Source organism: Pogona vitticeps, chromosome 4 (genome assembly GCF_051106095.1).
Source record: "Pogona vitticeps strain Pit_001003342236 chromosome 4, PviZW2.1, whole genome shotgun sequence".
NCBI classification, from domain to species: domain Eukaryota; kingdom Metazoa; phylum Chordata; class Lepidosauria; order Squamata; family Agamidae; genus Pogona; species Pogona vitticeps.
In genome coordinates, this window is record NC_135786.1 from 127,331,172 (window position 1) to 127,351,863 (window position 20,692).

At 40.8% G+C, this 20,692-nt stretch overlaps 1 protein-coding gene and 2 long non-coding RNA genes across 9 annotated transcripts in view; 2 read left to right on the plus strand and 1 right to left on the minus strand.

The window, feature by feature from the left end:
• Window positions 1-1,055: 1,055 nt before the first annotated feature.
• PACS2 (phosphofurin acidic cluster sorting protein 2) overlaps window positions 1,056-20,692 on the minus strand; it is a 91,971-nt gene continuing 72,334 nt past the window's right edge. For 4 of the 7 annotated variants that reach the window (XM_072998320.2, XM_072998317.2, XM_072998314.2 and 1 more), the window contains 3 exons: window positions 12,943-13,166; window positions 10,022-10,135; window positions 1,056-5,820 (listed from right to left, as the gene is read on the minus strand). In XM_072998320.2, coding sequence (XP_072854421.2) covers window positions 5,708-5,820; window positions 10,022-10,135; window positions 12,943-13,166 — 451 coding nt within the window. In that variant the 3' untranslated portion in view covers window positions 1,056-5,707. The remainder of the gene's footprint in view (window positions 5,821-10,021; window positions 10,136-12,942; window positions 13,167-20,692) is intronic. The other 3 variants (XR_013544673.1, XR_013544674.1, XR_012086644.2) reach the window with 2 other exon arrangements.
• On the plus strand, window positions 5,756-9,133 carry LOC140706783 (uncharacterized). The gene is made up of 4 exons (XR_012086645.2): window positions 5,756-5,825; window positions 6,764-6,832; window positions 6,960-7,057; window positions 9,108-9,133. It is a non-coding gene; the product is annotated as an uncharacterized LOC140706783 (long non-coding RNA).
• On the plus strand, window positions 10,131-20,497 carry LOC144588916 (uncharacterized). The gene is made up of 2 exons (XR_013544676.1): window positions 10,131-10,229; window positions 20,224-20,497. It is a non-coding gene; the product is annotated as an uncharacterized LOC144588916 (long non-coding RNA).

A 20,692-nucleotide genomic window follows, 5' to 3' on the forward strand; every position in this document is an offset into this window, starting at 1 on the left:
ACCCTTAGACTATATCAATTTCCAGAAGGCAGCCATGTTAATTTGCTGCAGGAAAACAACAAAGTGTGGTGTAGCAACGTTAACACAAACAGATTTGTTATAGCACGACCTTTCCCAGATGATAAAGTGGACTGCCTGTCTGTGGAAGTTCACTCTGTAATTAATTGTTCTTACAACTTCTATACTATTCTTTGTTATTTAGGGAATCTTAGAATGAGACATCAGGCAGGTGGCTGCTCCAGAAAGCATCTTCTGTGGCATTAAAGGAGGGGTGAGGGAGCACTTGCCTCTGCAACAGTTATTGTATTTATAGGGTCGGGAGTTCTCTGTCCCTCTTGATTTACCTTTAGGTGAAGAATTTATCCTCATGCATGAGAAACATGGCTCTGATTCCTAACAATGAATGACAACCTGTAAAGCTTACATTTCTTTACCATTTGACCCCACTGTTTAAATTAATTATCATATGATCCCATATGTCATATCATATAATATCCAAACTTTATTCCCATGCATATCTACTAACTGACAGCACTGCATGGATCTGATAAAATGGGCTCTAATTCTCAGAATCTTAATTCCTTTTCTTTATTATTCCACAAGATTCTCATTCTACTGAATAACTACGTTTCAGATGGAAATGTCTATAAATGCAGAACAGAAACCATCAGATTTTTAGTTTCCAAACATAATAGATATATCCCTCAGCCTAAATGCCACTAATGCCTGCAGAAAACCATGGAATGAGAGGTAAGGCTTCTGTACTGTTTCACAATAAGCTCATACTATGTTCAGCTGATCCTAATACGGGGAGCTGTGTCAAACTCTTCCTTCAGAAAAGGAAAGGGCTATTAGCAGCATATATTAGGGAGAGGAAAGTTAGAGGAGAACTACTACTAAAACAAGTTTTAGCTTGGATCAGCTGAGGAACATTTTCATATACGAATTTCTTTGGCTCTATGTTTAGCTTCAGTTTGACCTACTGAAGAATATTTACATGTATCAATTTCTTTCAACAGCCTAAGTATCCATTTTCAGTATAGTCCAAACTGTCAACTATTTTATGCATTTATTTATTATTTTTGCCCAACTGTGAAATGCTCCAGGCAGTTTTATACATATAAAAACACAGAACAATAAAAGCTACAGTAAAAACAAACAAATCAATCAGAACAGTATCAAAACATTAAAATATTAGTATGCTAAGGATCTGCAATGGCACTTAAATTGTAAAATAAAACATAAAAATCAAGGCTTGAATGCCTGCTGGAAGTGCTTAGCCCAAGGTTTATATGTTGCCAACAAAACCAGCAGGAGAGCTACATTTGGAAGAGCATTCTAGAGACGGAGGAAACTCTGGTAGCCATGTATCCCAACATTATGGGCAGCAAGCAGTCCAGGGAAAAGAACCTTCCAAATTTCACTTTAATAATTGGGCAGGAAAAATGGGAGCAGGCTTGTGTTAATAGTAAACTGGTTTTAAGCTGTTTAGGACTTTAAAGATTAGCACCAACACTTCAAATCGCACTTGGGAATTGATGGCTAATCAGTACGATTGACACAGAAGTATTCAAAACAATGAACAGGTTTGTAGCTCTCTTCTATATTAACTCAAATCCATCTTCAAATCTAGCCTCACATATAATGCACTGAAGTAATCCAAGTGGGATGTTCCTCATGCATATAATGCCCCAGTTGCAGCACTCTTGCCATGGAATGCCTTTCCCTGGAGGCTTGACTGTTGCTGACATGTTTTGGCACAAGATTAAAAATGTTCAGCCAAACATTTGGTGTTTAGGGCCATCCTGTCCTTTGACTTTTGATCCAGTATGTGCATGTTGTTCTATCTGAGTTCTTAATGGTTTAAAATGCTTTAAACTATTTAAACTTATTAAATTGTTTGAACAGTTTTACACTGTACCCACCCCTTCTCATTCATGGATGACAAAGTTGTGAATTGTGTGTTGTTAAACTAATAGCACCAGAAGACCCAAGAATGTTCTGACAGGTCAACAAGTTGGTGGGAGAACTGGACATAAGATGAGACGCTGTTGCCTGCACATCAACTGACTCGTTGATAGCTCAAATGTGGTTTATCTGTCAGTGTCCATAGTTGCTTCTTTAATGATACCCCATCACCTCCTGCCAGGACTAATAGGGAAACAGCCAATTAAAATAGGAAGACGTATACCACCAGTTCTCCTCTGATGGGCAAGTGAAGAGCTGTTCTAAGGTAGCAATAGGAGCCAGAGAAACACTGCACGAGGCTAAGCCCTCTCTCACTAGTTGGCTCAGCTATTAGGGGTGTTATCTATTGGCTCTTTTGTATTGCATTAGAAGCATCCCATGTATTGTTTAATTACAAAAAAATTATTGCATGGAACACATTTTATGTGGAAAAAAGAGTGCACACCACACAGAAATCTTCACAAGTGATGGTCCACCTTGTTTTCCTACTAAGAAGTGGTATTTGTGTAAACAAAATGGTTCATGCTGAAAAAGCCCTGAAAGGGTAGACGCAGTTTCTTCACAGCCAAATCCATCATCATTTTAAAAACTCAGAAGAGCTGGAGCTGGAAATAAGCAAAGTGAGCAAAGTCCAGCATCAGCTGTGATTAAAACCAGTTTTTCTTTTATACAGCATGTTCTATCTGTTCTAATGTCTTTTTCTGGTGCCTTCAAATCAGCCACAGCAGTAGAAATGGCAACTGTAAAGGTTCACTGCTGCCAACATTTCTATCAGTATCTCTGTGTTTGGAGCAAAGAAGCACTTCCCCACACTCCGGCATTTCTAGATATCCTAATTGATTCAGCTTTAGTACACTTCATAAAACAAGACAGAAGGGAGCAGATATGTCAGTATCTTCTGCTTCCACCACAGTAATTCTGCTATATATTTGGTTGTTAAATGGGCAGACAAAGCCCTGTGCACCTGAATTTGTTTTTTTAAATTTGGGGGTTGGGTTGAGGGGCAGAATCAACAGCATTTCCTTCTTCCAGTTAAATGACCATTCATTGTCACTCTTTCAAAACAGAACACATCTAACGCTTGATCCCAGGAATGCAGAAGATTCTATTGTGAATTACAGCTGAAATAAACTTGACCCAAATTACTAGAACAGTTGTCACAGAAAACTTGGAAGACCCAGATATGCTTGAAATTCTGCATATGCACAATAGATAGAATCTCGAATCACAATTGACAGTGGCAAACAGCATCCCAAACATTGCTGGTCAGACCAGTTCAGGGCTTTGTGAAGTAGACAGTAAAGATGAAATGTACCTTCATTATTATGCTTGGACTAGTGTGAAGAAGGAATGAAGAAGAAGCCAACCAATTAATGTCCTTTTGAGTCTGGCATGTCCAGTTCAAAACCATGAGAAACAATTATGTGCCTGTGTGCCTTTTGCCTTTCCAATACATTACCGGCAGTTATCCTAAAGCAGCAAGATAGATTTCTTTAGGTTAGACCTTGTTGTCAAAGAGAAGGGAAGTGATACTCTCTGACAAAAAGGTACAGTAGTGTCATTTTCCCAGACAAGCAGCACAAACGGAATCAATCATATCAAGGACGGTAAAATAAATAGAATTAAAATTAAAAACAGATCTTTTTATCATAATAGAGCCACTTTTTCTTGGGACTTACACAAGAGTAGCTTTGAACGCATCTCTAACAGCAATTTTGGTTTGCTATGTTTTTGTATTAATGGGCAAGAAACCAAAACAGGCAATTAGGCTAGACTTGGAGCACTTGCTCTTGTTCTAATGTAAAAGAGAACAGGACCAACCAGGTATTAATTCTGTTGGAGTGTTTTCACCTACCAACTTTTTTCCCTATCTATCTATTAGCACTGACCTCCAACTAACACTTTTGCAACTTGGTTTCTTTTTTAGTGGAATTAAACCCCCAAAGGCTGGTTGGCCAACAGAAACTGCTACATAACAAGACTGTTTTTAAAAAACACATACAAACTTAAGAATCTTTATGAGCAAGTAAAAGGCTCAGAGAAAGCTCTCCAGGACTGGGTACCATCTCTCGTATAAGCATTCACACACACCCCAGTGTATTTTATTTAAGGGATAGGCTATGAACTTTCCAGCCAAGAGATTCCTTCACACTTGGGCCTCCATAACTGTTCCCCACCACCACCTTCACATACACGGCTTCTGTAGTCCTGGAAGTGGTGAACAGTAGAAGGGCACTTGAGACATATCCTTCAAACGCCCTAGTTTATTGGAGCATATAAGGAGAGCCTTGTAGACTGCTCCAGAGAGGGAACATGGCCAAATTGCTTCAAGGAGGATAAGGAAATAATATGGAGTGTCTGCATTACTTCTGTCATATACATGTTTATGAACATTGATTTGATGCTGAGAGACAACGTCACAAAGCTGAGGACTAGCTCCACTCCCCTGGCCCTTCTTTGGCAAAATAAGTTTTACAAAATACTACAAATATCATCTCACATGTTGTGATCAACATTATACAGAAAACTTAAGTCAGTGCAAAATGCTTAGTGGTACCAATCTCAAATGTGCAACCTACATGCTGGTAATTCCAGTGGTAGCTCTCTAACAAAAAAGGGATTCCCCACTGGGCTTATTCTGGATGACATTGATATACACCAGAGACAGTGCTACATTTCTAGATAATAGGTGTGACTTACACATTCCAACTACTGCTTCATCCCGACTCTTCTGATAAGAGCCAGAGCACAGAGTCACAGCAGAGTTTCATCAATCAGATTAACGACGATTTGTATTCAGTTATAGCAATCTGCTATTTGGGGGGGGGGGAATGATGGTTTAACAAATATACTTTTAGGTAAATATATGGATTAACAACCATTTTAGGACCCAAGTTATAAAGTTAGATAAGATCAGTTCTACCTGCTCTAGACTAATTCAAAAAGGAACTGGTATTTCCTCTAAAATAAAAAATACCTTGCATCATTTTATGAAGCAAGCTGACACTAATAGACACCTCTCTGCATCAACTTCAACTCCTTCTTTGTCCTCCTCCGGTGCTGGACCTTTCTTGTCCCCCACCCCTTCCAACACAACTTCCCCATCTGGGCCAATCAGAATGGAGGCATTCCAGATGGGAATAAGAAGGGAAAAAAGGAGACCCTTTCTTCTCCTCCTCTTTTTGCAGTGCTGGTAGCTTTTGGCAAACTTATACTGCCTGAGGACTAGCAGACAGTTTCTTCCTGGTAATTAATCATGCCAGAGAGCAGAGGGGAAGAGCACGGACAGATCAGGAGCCTTTGATAGGTAAGGTGTTTTTTGAAGGAAAAGCCTGAGGTCAGGGCTGGGAATATCATTTGTAGAATCGGGGTAGAAAGGTGGGAGAAAAAAGAGCAAGCAGAGATTCTTCCCCAAATGAGATTTTTCCAAGTCTGAATAACATTACCAACATTGCTGCCAAATGAACCTCCCATTCTACTACCCGCCCAATTGGTTTCTAAGTTAATAAGCACTAATTACTTTTAGATTTTAAATGTGTTATGGATTCCTGCTAGTATCTTAGATGTGCATTTAGAATTAAGACTAAATAGCTGCTATTTCAAGTATTGTCCTTTCCCCACAGCTGAACAACAAACTGAAAAGTAACGGAGCAGTTATCCAAGCACATATATAAGAAAATGCAGGAAAACACAAACAGCTGGCACCGGGTCACAGGACTGTCCTATGAATAGTACCACATTAGGATTTTGAATGTCCAAATATGCAAATGGGAAAGTGCTTGACATGGGAAGACCACTGTGCTGCTAGCTGGAAGAACTTCACATCATTCCACTCCACTCCGTCAATAAGCACTATGGTAGGAGACAAAAATAAAATAACAATAATAAAGAAGATTAAAACAAGATTGGATACTTTCAAAGAAAACAGCTCCAACAATTTCCATACGGTGATTTTAAATATAGGCTACACAAGTATGCTATGAAGATCTGCTGCAGGTGTCTACAGATTTTGCACATTATTTGCCACCCAGGGTATTCAAACTGCATCATCAGGCAGGCTTAAGCCCTTCTGTCAGAAGAAAAATTATCAAGCTCTAGATTTCCTGCCCTTACTATAACAGTTGAAAACAAATTTGTGCCCAGTTTCAAGCCCAATTCTGTGTAATTCTCAATTTCTTGCTGCCACCCCATCTTTCTGCCACCCCATCCTTCCCACATTAGCCTTATTTCTGATAATGATTTTTAGACACATTAAACAGTAAGACCAGAAATATGCACATATGTGTGCATATATGTGTGTTTGCTAAAGGAGACTTTGAGCAGGGGTCATCTTGCAGACACTTAACTAGTCACAAGAATAATACATAAGCCATCTCAATTCTCTGAGTACCAAATCGAATGTAGCCAAAGTGGTACCATGCCAACACAAAAGGGCATTTTGTAACAAAACAGGGAAACCTCGGGGTAGCCAGGGTATTTATTTATTTATTTATTTATTTATTGATAAGTGGCATGAGGTTTAGAGTTCTTCACTTGCTTGTGGGATGACAAGTGATATGGCGTCTTTTGAAAGAAGGGATTGGATCTCCTGTTCCAAAGCGTTTGATAATGTGCTTAGAACTATTCTTAGTGGTGGCAAAAAGGCAAATTCTATGGCATAACCGGTGGCTATGATAGCGAGGACCCAAGAATTGGTGGAAGATGGGCTGCAAGTTGGGTGGTGCTGGGTGGCGGAAGGTGAAGTGGACTGATCTGGGCGATGGTGGAGTCAAAGACTGCTTACTTTTCTTGTCAGGATGCCTGAAATACTGCCTGGGACATTGTCACTGTGTGGCATGTTGAGGTTGGAAAGAAGAAGATTAAGGTAAGTACCATTGCTTGTTGAAGAATTTGTATTGGTGATAGGGGTGCGGACAGCACCACTGGTATCTCTGGGGTCTAAAGTATGGCTGAGTATTGTATGAATGTGCTGTTTTTCTCATCTTTTGCAGGTTATCTAGTATCTCATGTTGGTCAATGACCGTAATAAAGATAATCTAATCTAGTATCTCATCTGTTTTCTCATCGAAGAGACTGACACCATCGAAAGGTAGGTCTTCAATGCGCATGCGAGAGTCATCAGAAATGTGGGCTGAACAGAGTCAGGCTTGTCTCCGGAGGGTAACAGTGGCAGCCATATGCTTTGATGCAGCTTCAATGACGTGACATGCTGTAATGCGTTCTTGACATGCCAAAGCCATAGCCTCTTGATGAAAGGCAAGGCCACGGGATTTATATTCTCCAGGTGCTGCTTAAAAAGTTGGAAGGCTTTTGTTCCATAAAAAACTTTGATAGGCTCCTATGGCTGCAAGATAAATGGCAGCACGTCAAGGAAGCAAGGAAGCAAACTCTGTGGCTGATGATATCAAGCTTCCTGCCTTCGTTATTAGGAGTAGAATTGGAGCGACTGCATGGTCTGTTTTGTGTAGCATCAACTATCACAGAATTGGGAGCCGGATGATTGGAGAGGAAATCAGTATTGTCTCCATGGGTTTTATATAAATTTTCAACTCTCCAAGAAATCTGAGGTACCGAGAATGATTTAGACCATGACTGTTTGATTAATTTTAGGAGAGATGGGATAAACCCCATATGTAGTAGAGGTGTCTGGTCTTCATTAATGTCCACAAAGACTTTATCCGATTCTGATTGGACATGTTGCTGGACATCACGGTCCATGGCTTTGGCTATGCGGAGCACTAGCTGTGAGTATGAGGAGAAGTCCACAAATGGAGATGGAGAGTTGGTATCGGCGACATCCAAATCAGGAGTTGGCAAATTAGGAAGAGACTCCTGCAGTGTTGATGAATCTGAAGTTTCAGAATCGGAGAATTGTGTAGGTGATGACAAAGAGAGCTGTCAATATGCTGGTGCATAAGGAGGGACATCCTGCAAATGACGTTTAGATTTAGTGATACTGTGTTTTGATGGTACTGCCTGTGTAGAGTGGTGAGATGTAAAGTGCTTGTGTTGAGAGATGTGGGCGAAGGTCCGGTATAGGTTGTGGAGAGAAGATGAGTGAACATATGAAAGCATAGCAGACTTAATGAGACAAGTTGACGGTTGGAACCGCTTCGGTACCGAAGGTGGCTGAACTGCAAGAGATGGAGAAAGACATCTCTTGCTAGAGGACTCGCACAGTTTTCTGTACCGGAGGAGGAGGAAGAGTGTCATCCTCACAAGACTGGTCATATTCATGCCTCATATGATATCGAGGGGGAGATGGCAAGTATTGAGCCCGAGAGTCATGCGATGCTGGCAACCCTGAAGGTACCGGAGGTTGTGGAGGTTCGGCATCAGATCAGCAAGTGTATGGTGCACATCTTCCTAGACCACTTACACAGAAGTAAAGGATCAGCCAGAATGGATGCTGAATCCGACTCACACATGGAGACAGAGCAACCCATAGACTTGGGGCTCAAGCAAGCCGAATATGGAAGTACTTTTACCTCAACTGAGGTATTTGCCTACAATGGAGATTGGATAAGAAGGGGAGAAGGTGGTTGGCCCGACGGAGGCGGGATGGAATCATGGTCTGAGTCCAGATCTATGGTGGGTTGGTCCTGGAAAGGAAGTGCCTGTAGTTTAGTTGTCTGAGAGTCAGTAAAGGGTTTTTATTTTCGGTTTCTTGGGCTTGGAATGTTCCGATTTCAGAGGCAGTTTTGGTGACAGGGTTGACTGTGACGTCGATCCCAAGGACTTTGGCTTAGAAGTAGACTTTGATTTCAGCTTAGATGATAACGCTTTTGGCGATGGGGAAGTGATGGTAATATCAGAAGAAACAGGAGGAGGTTGTGAAATTTGTGTATCGTCCATGGTGGACTATAGAGATCTAAGTCGCTGTTGACAGAGTTTGAGAGCTTGTTTTGTGAGGTTCTTACAAAAATGGCAAGAAGCTGGTTGATGGGATTCTCCCAGATAGAATAGGCAAGAGTCATGTCCGTCGGAGAGGGGAATCTGATTTGGACATGAAGTGCACCTCTTAAATGGCCCTATGAGGGCCATAAAGGGCCAGAAGGGAGGGAGGGGTGGACAGAAGGAAAAAGAATCAAGAAGTCACTCAATGATTTCTTTAAATCTGTACTACTTCTCTTCTGTAGGAACTGAACAAAGAACACATTCTGAACAGAGAGCTTGTAGAGAGATGAAATCTCAACAGCGGCAAAAAGGAACTGAGGCAATCACCAGGATGGGTGGACCATGTGTGCTAGGGGATGGTTCTGGTGAATATGTGTTTAAGTGCTACAGTATTCCAGAAACCTCTATACAGGTGCAGATTAACACATTAGTGTGCCCCCTGTACCTCACACCAGAGCCCCTGTGAGTGTTTGCTTAACTTGCTTAAATTTACAGAGCTTAAGTAAAAAAAAAAAAAAAAAGAAAATATAATAGTCAAAGCTGAGATACTGCAACGATGAATTAACAGTAAAGTCAAATGTAATGGGAAAAACTGTGTGGGATTATATGCTCCTATTCTGCACTTGCATTGTGTTGTGTTTGTGTCCACATTACGATGTACCTCGTGCACATAGCCCACACACCGACAGGCACAAAAAGTAAAAAAAAGAATGCACTAAGCTGTCATTTGGGACATTAATGGTTATTTCAGCTATTTCCCCTGCTTTAGTGGCAATTATTCCCCATTTTGTTGAACTGCAGTGCATGAATGATCAGGCTGCTCACCTGTAACTGTGATACTTCAAGTTGTCATCTGTATGCTCAGACATGTGGAATTGTTCTCTGTCTACGCAGGACTCTCCAGAATCTTCTATAGCTGAGCTTAGAGTTTTGGTGGGAGCCTCACCAATGCACAAACATCTATGACTATCTAGGGTTCCTGCTTTTCCTTCCACTGCCTTAGCAACAGGAGCAATGAACTGAAGAGTACATTGCCACCAAACACACCCCAAAGGGATGAGCTTCCTTTGTGAAGGAACTACAGATCTAAAACTTCAGAAGGCAAAGAGCAAACCAAGACAAGCTTTCAAAGCAAGAACATGACAACTGCACTTACCCCGCAACATATTCTGTTGATGCTTTGCTGTGCAAATCAGGCGGCTGATTCCATCAATACACTGGCTCTTAGAATCAAATTCTTTGTCTTTTGCTTTCTTAGGTAAAAACATCACTAGAAGAAACCAGGGAAGTTTGAAACACTGGAAGAAAACGCATATCTAAAAGATTTAAACGTATCACAATTTCTCTGCACCTCCTTTCCTCAGGTAATTTCTCAGTGGCCAGAGGACACTGCAGTCTTTTTTTTACCAAGGTGGGAAACCTAGGTTAACCCATGTGCAAAAGTGCTTCTGAACAATCCACATGGGGGGTGGGGTCTGAAAGCAGTAGGGAACATCATAGCCCAAAGCAGGTGAAGCCATCCCCACTGCAGACAGGCAGCCCCCGATGCAAGTGTCAGTTGCCACCCGCAATTGAGGACGTCAAGGGAAAAACAAAATCTTGTCAGCTGGCACCTCACAAAGGCACACCTTCAAGTTCTTTCTGAAGGCACAACCAGTTTTCCCTGCCTCCTGCCTTCTGATGAAGCCATGGTGCCAAGGAATAGTCCTCAAGACTATGGGTCAGTCTAAGGAGACAGAATTTGAGGGAGTGGCCTTGCCTTAGGTCTTAGTAGGCTGGGTGGAAAGACCTGGTGGACAAGTTCAGCCATAGGCCGATGAGTTCCCCATCTCTCTTTCACACCAACTGATGCCTATCACCTATCACACACAGTGTGGCAATGATGCTAAGAAGGTTGAGAAGTCCACCAAAGGCAATTGCAAGGGTTATGCTAATTAAGTACAGTGTTTGCCTCAGGAGATCTCCATGAAAAAGAACAAATCAAAAATTATTTTTGTTGCCCTGGTATCTAAACCTGCTTTGAAAATTGGTCAGCAATCAAAGTCAATTGGGATCCAGTGCTATAAAGTAGCAACTGGTTTTGGAGGGGGGTGTAGTTTGAATTACTTTTCATAATTTGGCTAGAAAGAAGATATCAAGGAGCATTCGGATCCCATTATGACTCATTAAGCATGGAGAGGATAAAATCATTACCTCAATCCTCTCTGCAGGTCTCAGACCATTCCAAACTGGCTGCCAGGGAAGAGGGGATCAGAGGTACCACACACTGGTATATCTGTTCCTATATTTATGGGCACTTCCAGAAGGTGTTGCTGGAAGATTGATAATGGCTTTTTCTGTGGCTTTCACAGTATGGTGCGCTACTGGACTCCATTTTGCCTCCTATGCTACGTAGCTTCTAAGTGAAGCAACTGAGTGAAGTCATCATGTTTGAATACTTATCAAACCCAGCACCATTTCCCCGTTTCATCAGATGCAGGTGATGCTGAAGAGCTCTAGCAAAACACCAGCATATAGCATTCCTGGACTACCCTCGTTGCAGGTGGGCAGCAACCACTGCTGCATAATGGCTACACACTCCGGTGGTGTTGAGAACAGACTGTGGTATTGTCTGGGGTTCTAGGTCCACAAACACAGTACCACCATCTTAAAATACTCTACCCCAAGGAGCTTCCAGCAGGATGGGAGGCAGTCAAAATGTTCAGGGAAGTGGACGGTGTTGTTCGGTGCTGGTGCCAGTAAAACTACGTATTTGCTTGGTCATAGATGGAAAGTCCTTTGAGGAGGGAGACAAGAATGCTAGCCTCATATGAGTTGGATCGTTAAAGAATAATCACAGTTTGAGGGTTGTTCAGATTCCACCTAATATTTGAAGGCTCAAATGGCTTCCATTCAATAAAATACCTTTAACCAGGTAGGAATAATGTAACCTTGCAATAGCTTGCCACAACCATCATCCATGCTCATTTAACATCTTGTTTAAACATTTTAATGCATTTTTCCTGCCTTCTAAAAGTATTTAAAAACTTCAGTTGGCATTAGAGCACAGGTTATTGATAGATCCCCCCACTCCAGGAAATGCATCTCATATGAAACAAATGCGCTGGCTGCTAATTCATTTTCAAAAATAATTTAAAGTGCTGCTGTTTATCTCTCAATTCCTAAAGGTCTGGATATCTATGACTACCTTCTCCTTCTTGAACTTATTTAACTATTAAAAGTTTTGCCTTTTAGTATTTTATCCTGTTCTATATGGAGTTTTCTAGTGTCCTGCTGGGTTCAAAAAGTAGAGTAGGTTTCTAAAAGAAAAAAGAAAAAAAATTCTAGGCCACTGAAAGTCATCAAACTGAATGACCAGATATAACAAAAATTAAATCAACAAAAGTCTATCGTAGTCCCGCAGCAATCTGCCATTCATAGGAAACTTTACTTTTAAGCTTCTGTCTTGGAAGGTTAGTTATCTAAGGCCTTTTCTCTGTGTGGGCAAACATTACAGCAGGTTTGTCTATTTTCATATTACATTTTTGAAGCCTCACTTCATAGTCTTTTCTTATTCCTGTGTCACTATATCAGGATTCTTCAAATACAGTACTAGTCTTTCTGCAAATGCTAGTTTTTCAAGAACACGTATTAGCATAACTACCATCAATGCTGGCAACAAAGCATTTATATGAGCATTAAGGAGGATTACTACACTGAAGTCACTCTATAGCTGTTTTCATCATCATTACAGAAAAAAAAAGCCTAAGATGAATTCCTTGGATCACTCACTGGGCATTAGACAGAAATACTAATAAGCTTATGCTCTGACAGAGAATTAAAATTTCAGCATTGTCAGTTTCCATATGAAAAATAAGTGGCCCCAACATTAACTGTAGTTTGACTATCCACACCAAACTAGCAAAACAGAGATTTCAAGGATATGCTAAAATTAGCTAGAAATTATGATGCAATTAAATGTATTTCACACACAGAGTCAATACAAAAGAGAAACTTAGTGTTCTCTCTTGGATTTCACAAGAATCTTTTACTATTGAAAATTTAATGGTGACAGCAGAAGACTTCCCCTTTCCCCACCTTTTTTGTTCTTTTCCTTTGTAACAATCGTCATGGACATAGTTGGAGTGGAAATGGCTTCCCCACTAAGAGGCAGCCGGCTGACTTGAAGAGACCGGAAAGTGCATTTCAGTGTGTTTTTGGCAGCAGAGAGATCCTTCTTCTCTGAGTCTTTTTTCTTCTCGGTAGGATGAGCAATCCAGTAATCTACCTGAAGCCCCATCAGTTCTGTACCAAGCCCATGGCTGAAAGGTATGAGGAAAATGTGTTCATTTAGACATTGTGACAGATCCAGATCCAGAGATCTGAGATAATAAAAAAGAAGACACAACACCAAAGTGAGAGGGTACACTGAAATGACAGGTTGCTTCAATAACGGTGGTTCTTGGAGTGATCCTTTTGTGAACGCACACTAATGAATACTGTATCAACCTTCTACTGCTGAGCTGAAGATGGGAATCCTGCCACCACTACCATGTACATTAAAACATGCTTCAACCAGAGTCCCCTAGTTCTGGGGCACCAATGAAATCAGTTGATAAACCAGACACCAGGAGGAGAGGAGAGGTGGTTGTGTCAGTTCACAGATGACCACTTGAAGCTACCAAAACATCCGTCATTTTTCTTCATGGTCTCTGTGACTCACACTAATGGAAAACTGATAAACTGCCTTACCAGAGGTAGGTAGTGTCAGGCCACACCAGAGGAGAGGATTGCTTTGTGAAAGAACATTTTATTTATTTATTTATTTATTTATTTATTTATTTATTTATTTATTTATTTATTTATTTATTTATTCATTCATTCATTCATTCATTCATTCATTCATTCATTCATTCATTCATTCCCCGCCTATCTGGACTACCAGACCACTCTGATAACAGATATCCAGATGGTAGTGACAGATGAACATCAAGGGCTGTGACCATTTGGTTGCTCAGCAGATATCTAGAAGTGCCATCCCTCAAACAGCAGTAGCCGAGTTTGGATGTGTCCTAATGGGCTGACTCTTCAAACCAGATGGAGGAGGTATCTTTACAAGTTCACATGCCAATGAAATGCAGTCCATCACTCAACAGGCGAAGGACCATATAGAGACCAGATGGGCCTTGCAATTTCCAGCATAGCACACAAATAGACAGAGCATTGGAAAAAAAGTTCTGCAATGTAGTAGGTTAAAGCTCTTCATATGTCCAAGGTGAGAACATGCCAATGGTGTACCAGATTATTCTAATTTAAATGGAACTGGGACACTACTTTTAGCCAAAAAGTAGTGTTCAGATGGTGTATCACTTTCAGGGAAGGAGCACATAACATGGAGGCCCTTCCAGCTGAAGTTATGGCTACCAAAAAGGTTGTCTTAATCACAAGAAGACAATGGCTCAAAAGCATTTTTCATGAGCTGAGACGAGTGACCACATGGGAATAAGAGGAATGGCTTTCAAAAGTAAATATTTTAAACCTCTCAGAAACTTCCTCATAAAAGGGGCCGTGGAGAGCAATTGTTCATGGTGAGAAACTGGATGGCAAACCAAGATGGTGGCTAAGTAGATTCAATGAAGATCATGATTTTTAAGGCATGATGAAATGGCAAGACATGAGGTACTTGACTGGAGTCAGGTGGACAACAGTTTTGTCTTGCAAAGGTGAATTAAATCCACTTTTGGAAGAAGAAAGATTTAGTCAAGGGCTTCTGGAATGCAAATGGCGAAGAGGTAGCTGTTAGATTGTTCATGTTGTCAACCACAGGGTCTTGAGCTCTGAATGATACACTTGTCCCCTGCACTGGAAAAACAGCTCCAAATGCTCTGACAGGTGACTGAACCTGCAGTCACTTTTTGAAAGTCTCAAAAAGACTGAAGAGGCCACCAAGGGGGAATAAGGATGGCTTATGCTGAAGCCTAACTGTAACTCTAGATAGCATGAGAAATGGAGGGAAAGATAAAGAAGGTCCTCATTCCAATGAGCCAAAAAATACATACCCTTCCAAGTGCTGACTGCAGCCTGCTCTGATACAAGAATACCAGCAGTTCAAATTGATCGAGAAAACAAACATGTCTACCCCTCTTCCTTTGAGTATATGGAATACTTTGACATGAAATTCATGCTCATGCATCAAAGCTTCAGAGAAGCTTAAAGAATCTGCCAGAGCACTCTGCATCCTTGCAAAGTGAATCATGTGTGGGAATATGTGATGAAGGATTCACCAGTTCCAGATATCCAGAGTCAGATAGAGCAGAAGAAATGAATGCATGCCTCCCTGGTTGTTTATGTAATACATGACAGCCAAGTTGTTTTGTACTACTTGTAATAATCTACAATGTTTCAAAGGATTGCAGAGCTTTGAAAACTGTGAGGAGCTCCGAACATTTATACGCAAATACTGTTCTTCGTTGGACCACTAATCTTTCATTCAAAAGTTAAAGTGGCCAGGTCAGTCATTCTCACATCTGGTAAAGTATCTAAGGATTTGAAATGCTCCTTGAGGTTGAAAATCTTCACAAATCAGTATTGTAGAGGTTGCTACCTAAGCCATGCAAAAGGAAGAACAAAGGTCATGAAAGCCATAAGTCCAAAAATATAAAAGATATGTAGTGCTGGCAAATCGCAGCTGCAGGCCTCATGGTGTGCTATTTTACAGGCCTTCTCCAATGGTAGGAGTGCCTTGGCGTGTAGCAAATCAAGGTCTGATTTCTCCTTATTGATTTATAAGCCAAGACTTTGAAGCAGATGTAAGATAAATGATATCTACTCTTGGAGATTTGCTCTAGAATGTGCCATGTTCAGCCAGTCACTGATGTAAGGGGAAATGCAGATCTCTCCCATTCTCAAAGCCACAATGGGTGCCATATACCTGGTGAAAACCCTTGGAACTATCATGGGTCCAAATGGAAGGACCTTGAATTGGAAGAGTCAGTAGCCTGACACAAAATGAAGGTAGGGTCTGTGTGAAAACCATATCCCTATATGAAAATCTTCTCTTTGGAGCAGAGGAAGAATTGAAGATAGTGACCATTCTGAATTTAAGTCACAGTATGAAGATCCAGAATTGGGTGGTGAAAGCTGTCTTATTTTGGAACCACAAAGTATCTCGAGAAGAAGCCAGTGCTGCTGCATCTATAGGGAAGTGAATCTATGGCATCCATGAGAGTGAGAATGTGAATCTCCTCCTCAACAAGGGAATGCTATCGATTACAAAATACCCCTATGAAAGCGGGAGTGTCAGTCTATATCATACCCCTCTGGTATGGTACAGACTTTATCATTGGTAGTGATAATGCAGCAAACTGCCGTATAATGCAAAAGGAGAGAAGGATGAAAACAGGGTCCCAAGCAAGATACAGTCTCCAGGAATGTTTTGTTCTATACTGGAATTGAAGCTATGGACAAGCCCTCAGGATGAGACTTCATGTTTAATGGTTCCACCCCATAATTCAGTGGGAACTTCAAAGGGTACATTATGGAAGTGAAAGTCTCAAAGTAGCAGGATATAGTGTAGCCCCCTACCTGCAATCAGCTCCCACACACAATTCCTTCTGTGAGCAGGGAGAAAAGTGCTCCACTGCACTGTGGGAATAACAAGATCCCCTGAGACCTACAAAGGTGCTTGGGAGGGTGAGTTCCAACAATGGCTGCTTCCCTACAAGAGATTACAAAAGACATAATGAGCAATATGCTGGGCCAAATTCATCAGATGTCCCACTAGTCTGTGAGCTTCAGTCTGAAAAACAAGTGTAACTGCTCTATGGCAAATAACGCAAGAAAGTGTTCTCCTATATAAATATCCGATATACTGCCATGGCTGCCTGATAACTTCCTATCCTTATGGCCAAGGCAGCAGAAGAATACTATCATCTATCAATAACATCAAGAAAATGACCTCCGCTTCCCTTTTGACTGCAAAGCTTCAACAATGGCCATGGATGTTGGAAAAGGAAGGCTCTTCCCTCCTCTTGCACATAGTAGCAGTTTTTCATATAATGAGCAGATGGAGAGATAGAAGAAGGCTTTGCCAATGACTGCTGAACTAATGATGTCAAGATCCAAAGCAGGGTGCTGGTGCATAAGCAGGCTGGTGAATCCTACTAAACACAGGGTTATCAACGAAAGGTGGACACTTTTAACATCAATGCTGAACAAATTTACCATCTGACTCAGTACATGGAAAGTGATCACCTGAAGGACAAATCAGAGTACCCAAGCAAATCTGGGGATCATATTACTGATGATGGAGATTCAGGGATATTGTCACTCAAAATTATCGAATCCACTTTCCTATCCAACACTGAATGCTCTATATTATGAGCTAGTAGTTTGGGTGGTGATGATGGTCATGACATAGGCTCCCTTGAAACTGCCATATGTTTTTCAGGAAGTGTAAAATGGCAGGATTCTCTGAGATGAGGGAAATCTGGTTGGCAGGTAATGCCAGAGTGTTCTGACATAACCCAGTCAGAAAAAATATCTGGGATATTCCAAGAAGGAACAGGACCAAGACCAAATATATCAATCAACATCTGTTTCACATAAACTGTAAGGCAACAGTAGTCTAGGTGTTCCTCAATTTGAAAATTACATAACATTGTGTGTTTGTGTGCTTTAAGAAATAAAGTTGAGAATAGCCCAGGAATGGAGAATGCTCAGAAATGTGTTGTTCTGAGAACAGACAAAAAGGAAATGAGCAACTTTACCTTAGTAACACTTTGACATGCACAGTGGAGGGTGTGGGTGGGCTCCCCCCTTCAGTTCAGCTCCAGAAGGTTCTGAATGTTTCTCTGCACAGGTGCAGGATCCATTAGTGTGAGTTACATGGATCACAAAGAAGAACTTGTTTACCTACTATGGTCTACCTTTCAAGAGTATTTACTGCACATATACATGCACAGGATTTCTCATGTTTACTATCCAATAATAGAGGTGCACAAATAAGCACTGTAACTAGAAACTTGAATTACAACTTAGGTTTAGAGCTCCTTCAACCATATTTTGCCACATACATCTTTTCTTTGAGGTTGATGTATGTCACATAGGCAAAACAGCAGAGTTTTAGGCTTCTTCAAACTTGGATGCAATTTGCAGGTACACCTCTGCCTTCAAAAGAACATAAGAAACAGCATGCAGTTAGAGCATGTATTTTCAACTATTCATTTCAACCTCAGCAGTTTTAAATAACATGATAGGATGTCTACATATTTAATGTCTACAGTCTCTGAAAATGTGTATCAAATAGATGCCACACAAGAAAGACATCTGAACCCCACTAACTCCTTATAAAGTTATTAGATGAAAGTTAAAAGACATTTCTGTGAGAGGGAAGAGCACATCCCTTTTCCCATCAAAGCTCTCTCTTTGAAATATCTTTATTTAAATGCACCTGCATCCCTATTTGTCTTGAGCTTCTTTTACCACAAAGGCTCACAAGCAAAAAACCAGCTGGAAAGGAACAATTTAAGCAGCAATGGACAAACACTGGGGCCATCTTTTTCATCAAGACATGCTAAGAGCTGTGCCAAGCACAAAAGTTCCAAACAAAAACCACAGAAAACAAACAAACTCCAAGTACTGTAGTAGAAAACCATTTCCAGTTTGATAAAAGTATTTTTAAGAGTCAAAATAGGGGGGCTGCAACTTCTTACAATGTGAAATGCCACTCCTAGAATCTGTCTCTTTAGGATGGGGGCAGGAGGAGACTGAGGACTGAGAAAAACACCTTGGACACCACATCCATCAGAAGGAGGCATGTACTCACCACATAGGCATGTCACTACACAAGCAAAAGCAAACAAATTAGATTCACATGTCCCTTCACAAATACTGTACAATGTTGCACCATCTGAGACTATCTATGGAATAAAATCTATCCAGATTGAAAAAACTCTGCATTTGCTACATTATGATGGGTTTTCAGGGTGCAAAATGTGCAGAAAACCATGTATATATATGAAAAAAATACATACAATTGAAAACACAGATAAGCACATTTTAGTCAATGTAAAAAAAGTGTATTCTAGAAAAACAAAACATTTTCAAATAGCACACAAAGAAATACATACAAATGTCTATGCAGGGGAAGGGAGGGAAACCTCTCACAAGCCCAATATGAAAAAACGTCCAGCAGGGAAAGAGGTTAGGTGAAAAGTAGCCACTGCAGAAGGTCAAAGGTATCTACCAATCCAATACATCTGGAGGCTCAACAGGGCATATCCAGATTGTTCTTTTGTTGCTCTTGTTTGAAATAATGTAAGCCATTATGCTTTATTGCTCTGCTTGTGCTAGTGCTTGCATTTCAATTAATGCTCTTAACAATCCTGCCAACAGTACTTTTCTCTAGATAGCACTACCAAGGAGAGAACTACAGTTTGCAGTCTTCAGTGGGGGGCAAAGTGTCTTTACTACGAGAGAAATAGCTTGTACAAAGAAATCTCTGTTCTCTGTGCCCCAAAAATTACAATTTCTTATTGATTTCACAAACAGTAATTTGCATAACACTTAAAGCACTATTCAGCTCTTATGCTCTTTAAAAAAACCCTGCTCCAGGTACCTCACTTTATGTCATTAAAACTGTTGTCTGCTATAGGGAATATGATTCCCCGCACAGATGCCCACGGAGATCTCCTTTCAGCACAAATAGCAAGTTCAGAGGAAAAACATTTCTTAGGACTAATGCTAGGAAGTAAAAGATTAAGATTCCTCCTCTGTGCTTGTAATTCCAAGAAATATACTATTTGCATTTTTTAAAAAATCATACTCTATACAAAAACCTTTCAACTTAATCTTTAATTGCCACCCCTCCCACTGTTCAACTTTGGGTAGATGGTACCATTTAACTCTAGGGTAGAAGTACCAAAGGGCAGGGGATCCAGGGGCTGCATCAGCCCCCACTTCCCGGACCTCTGAGAGCCATGCCCACCCCCTTTTCCAAAAAGTGTTTAGAGAGTAGGCTATTTCAGGTGCTCAAAAATGCAGTGAGATAAAAGAGCACCTGTTATTTTTCTGCTTTAAAAAGACTGCAGGTCTTGGTGACTGCAGGCAGTCTCTAGGTCACCCCTCCCCTGCTCCCGGGGACCATTCTCATAGGCTATTTTTCTCTTTCAATGTTTTAAAGAAACACCCGTGGGCTGACTTATCATCAGACAGATCATCACAATTTTCTTAAACTATTAGAAGTTACTATTTTTTCATTCATAAGTCTTAAAAATAATTTCAAATTCAAATAATTTGCTCTTTCTACTATCCATAAACAAGTGAGTTGCTCCTTTGGAAGAATTATCAACACAGTGGCTGCTCCTTATTTTTAATTAGATCCAACTGTGAAGACTTACAAGAACCTGACAAAAGAAGAGCCAGTGTGATATACTGGCTAGAATGCGAGACTGGGACTTGGAAGAGCCAGATTCAAATTCCCCCTTTGACTACGAAACTCAGTAGCTGAATTGAGGTTAATCTCACTCCCTCAGCTTGATCTACCTCACAAGGTGATTTTAAGTGGGGAGGAGAAGAGTCATGTACTCTGCCTTGAGCTGGAGAAGAGGCGGGATACAACAACTAAGTAAATAAATGTTTAAAAGTTGTAGCAGTCATTGAGCCTTGTATTCAATATAATTTTCACTGCACTGCACTGGTTTATCAAAGCTTATTCTAATTACTGTGAAAGGTACTTTTTTAAAAGATCAAACAGCACATGGTTGCGAAACAAGAGCTTCAAGGATAAAATGGTTCCTATGCACACACACATAAGGTTTGGGGGGAAGAGAGGAAGGGGGGCAAAGGG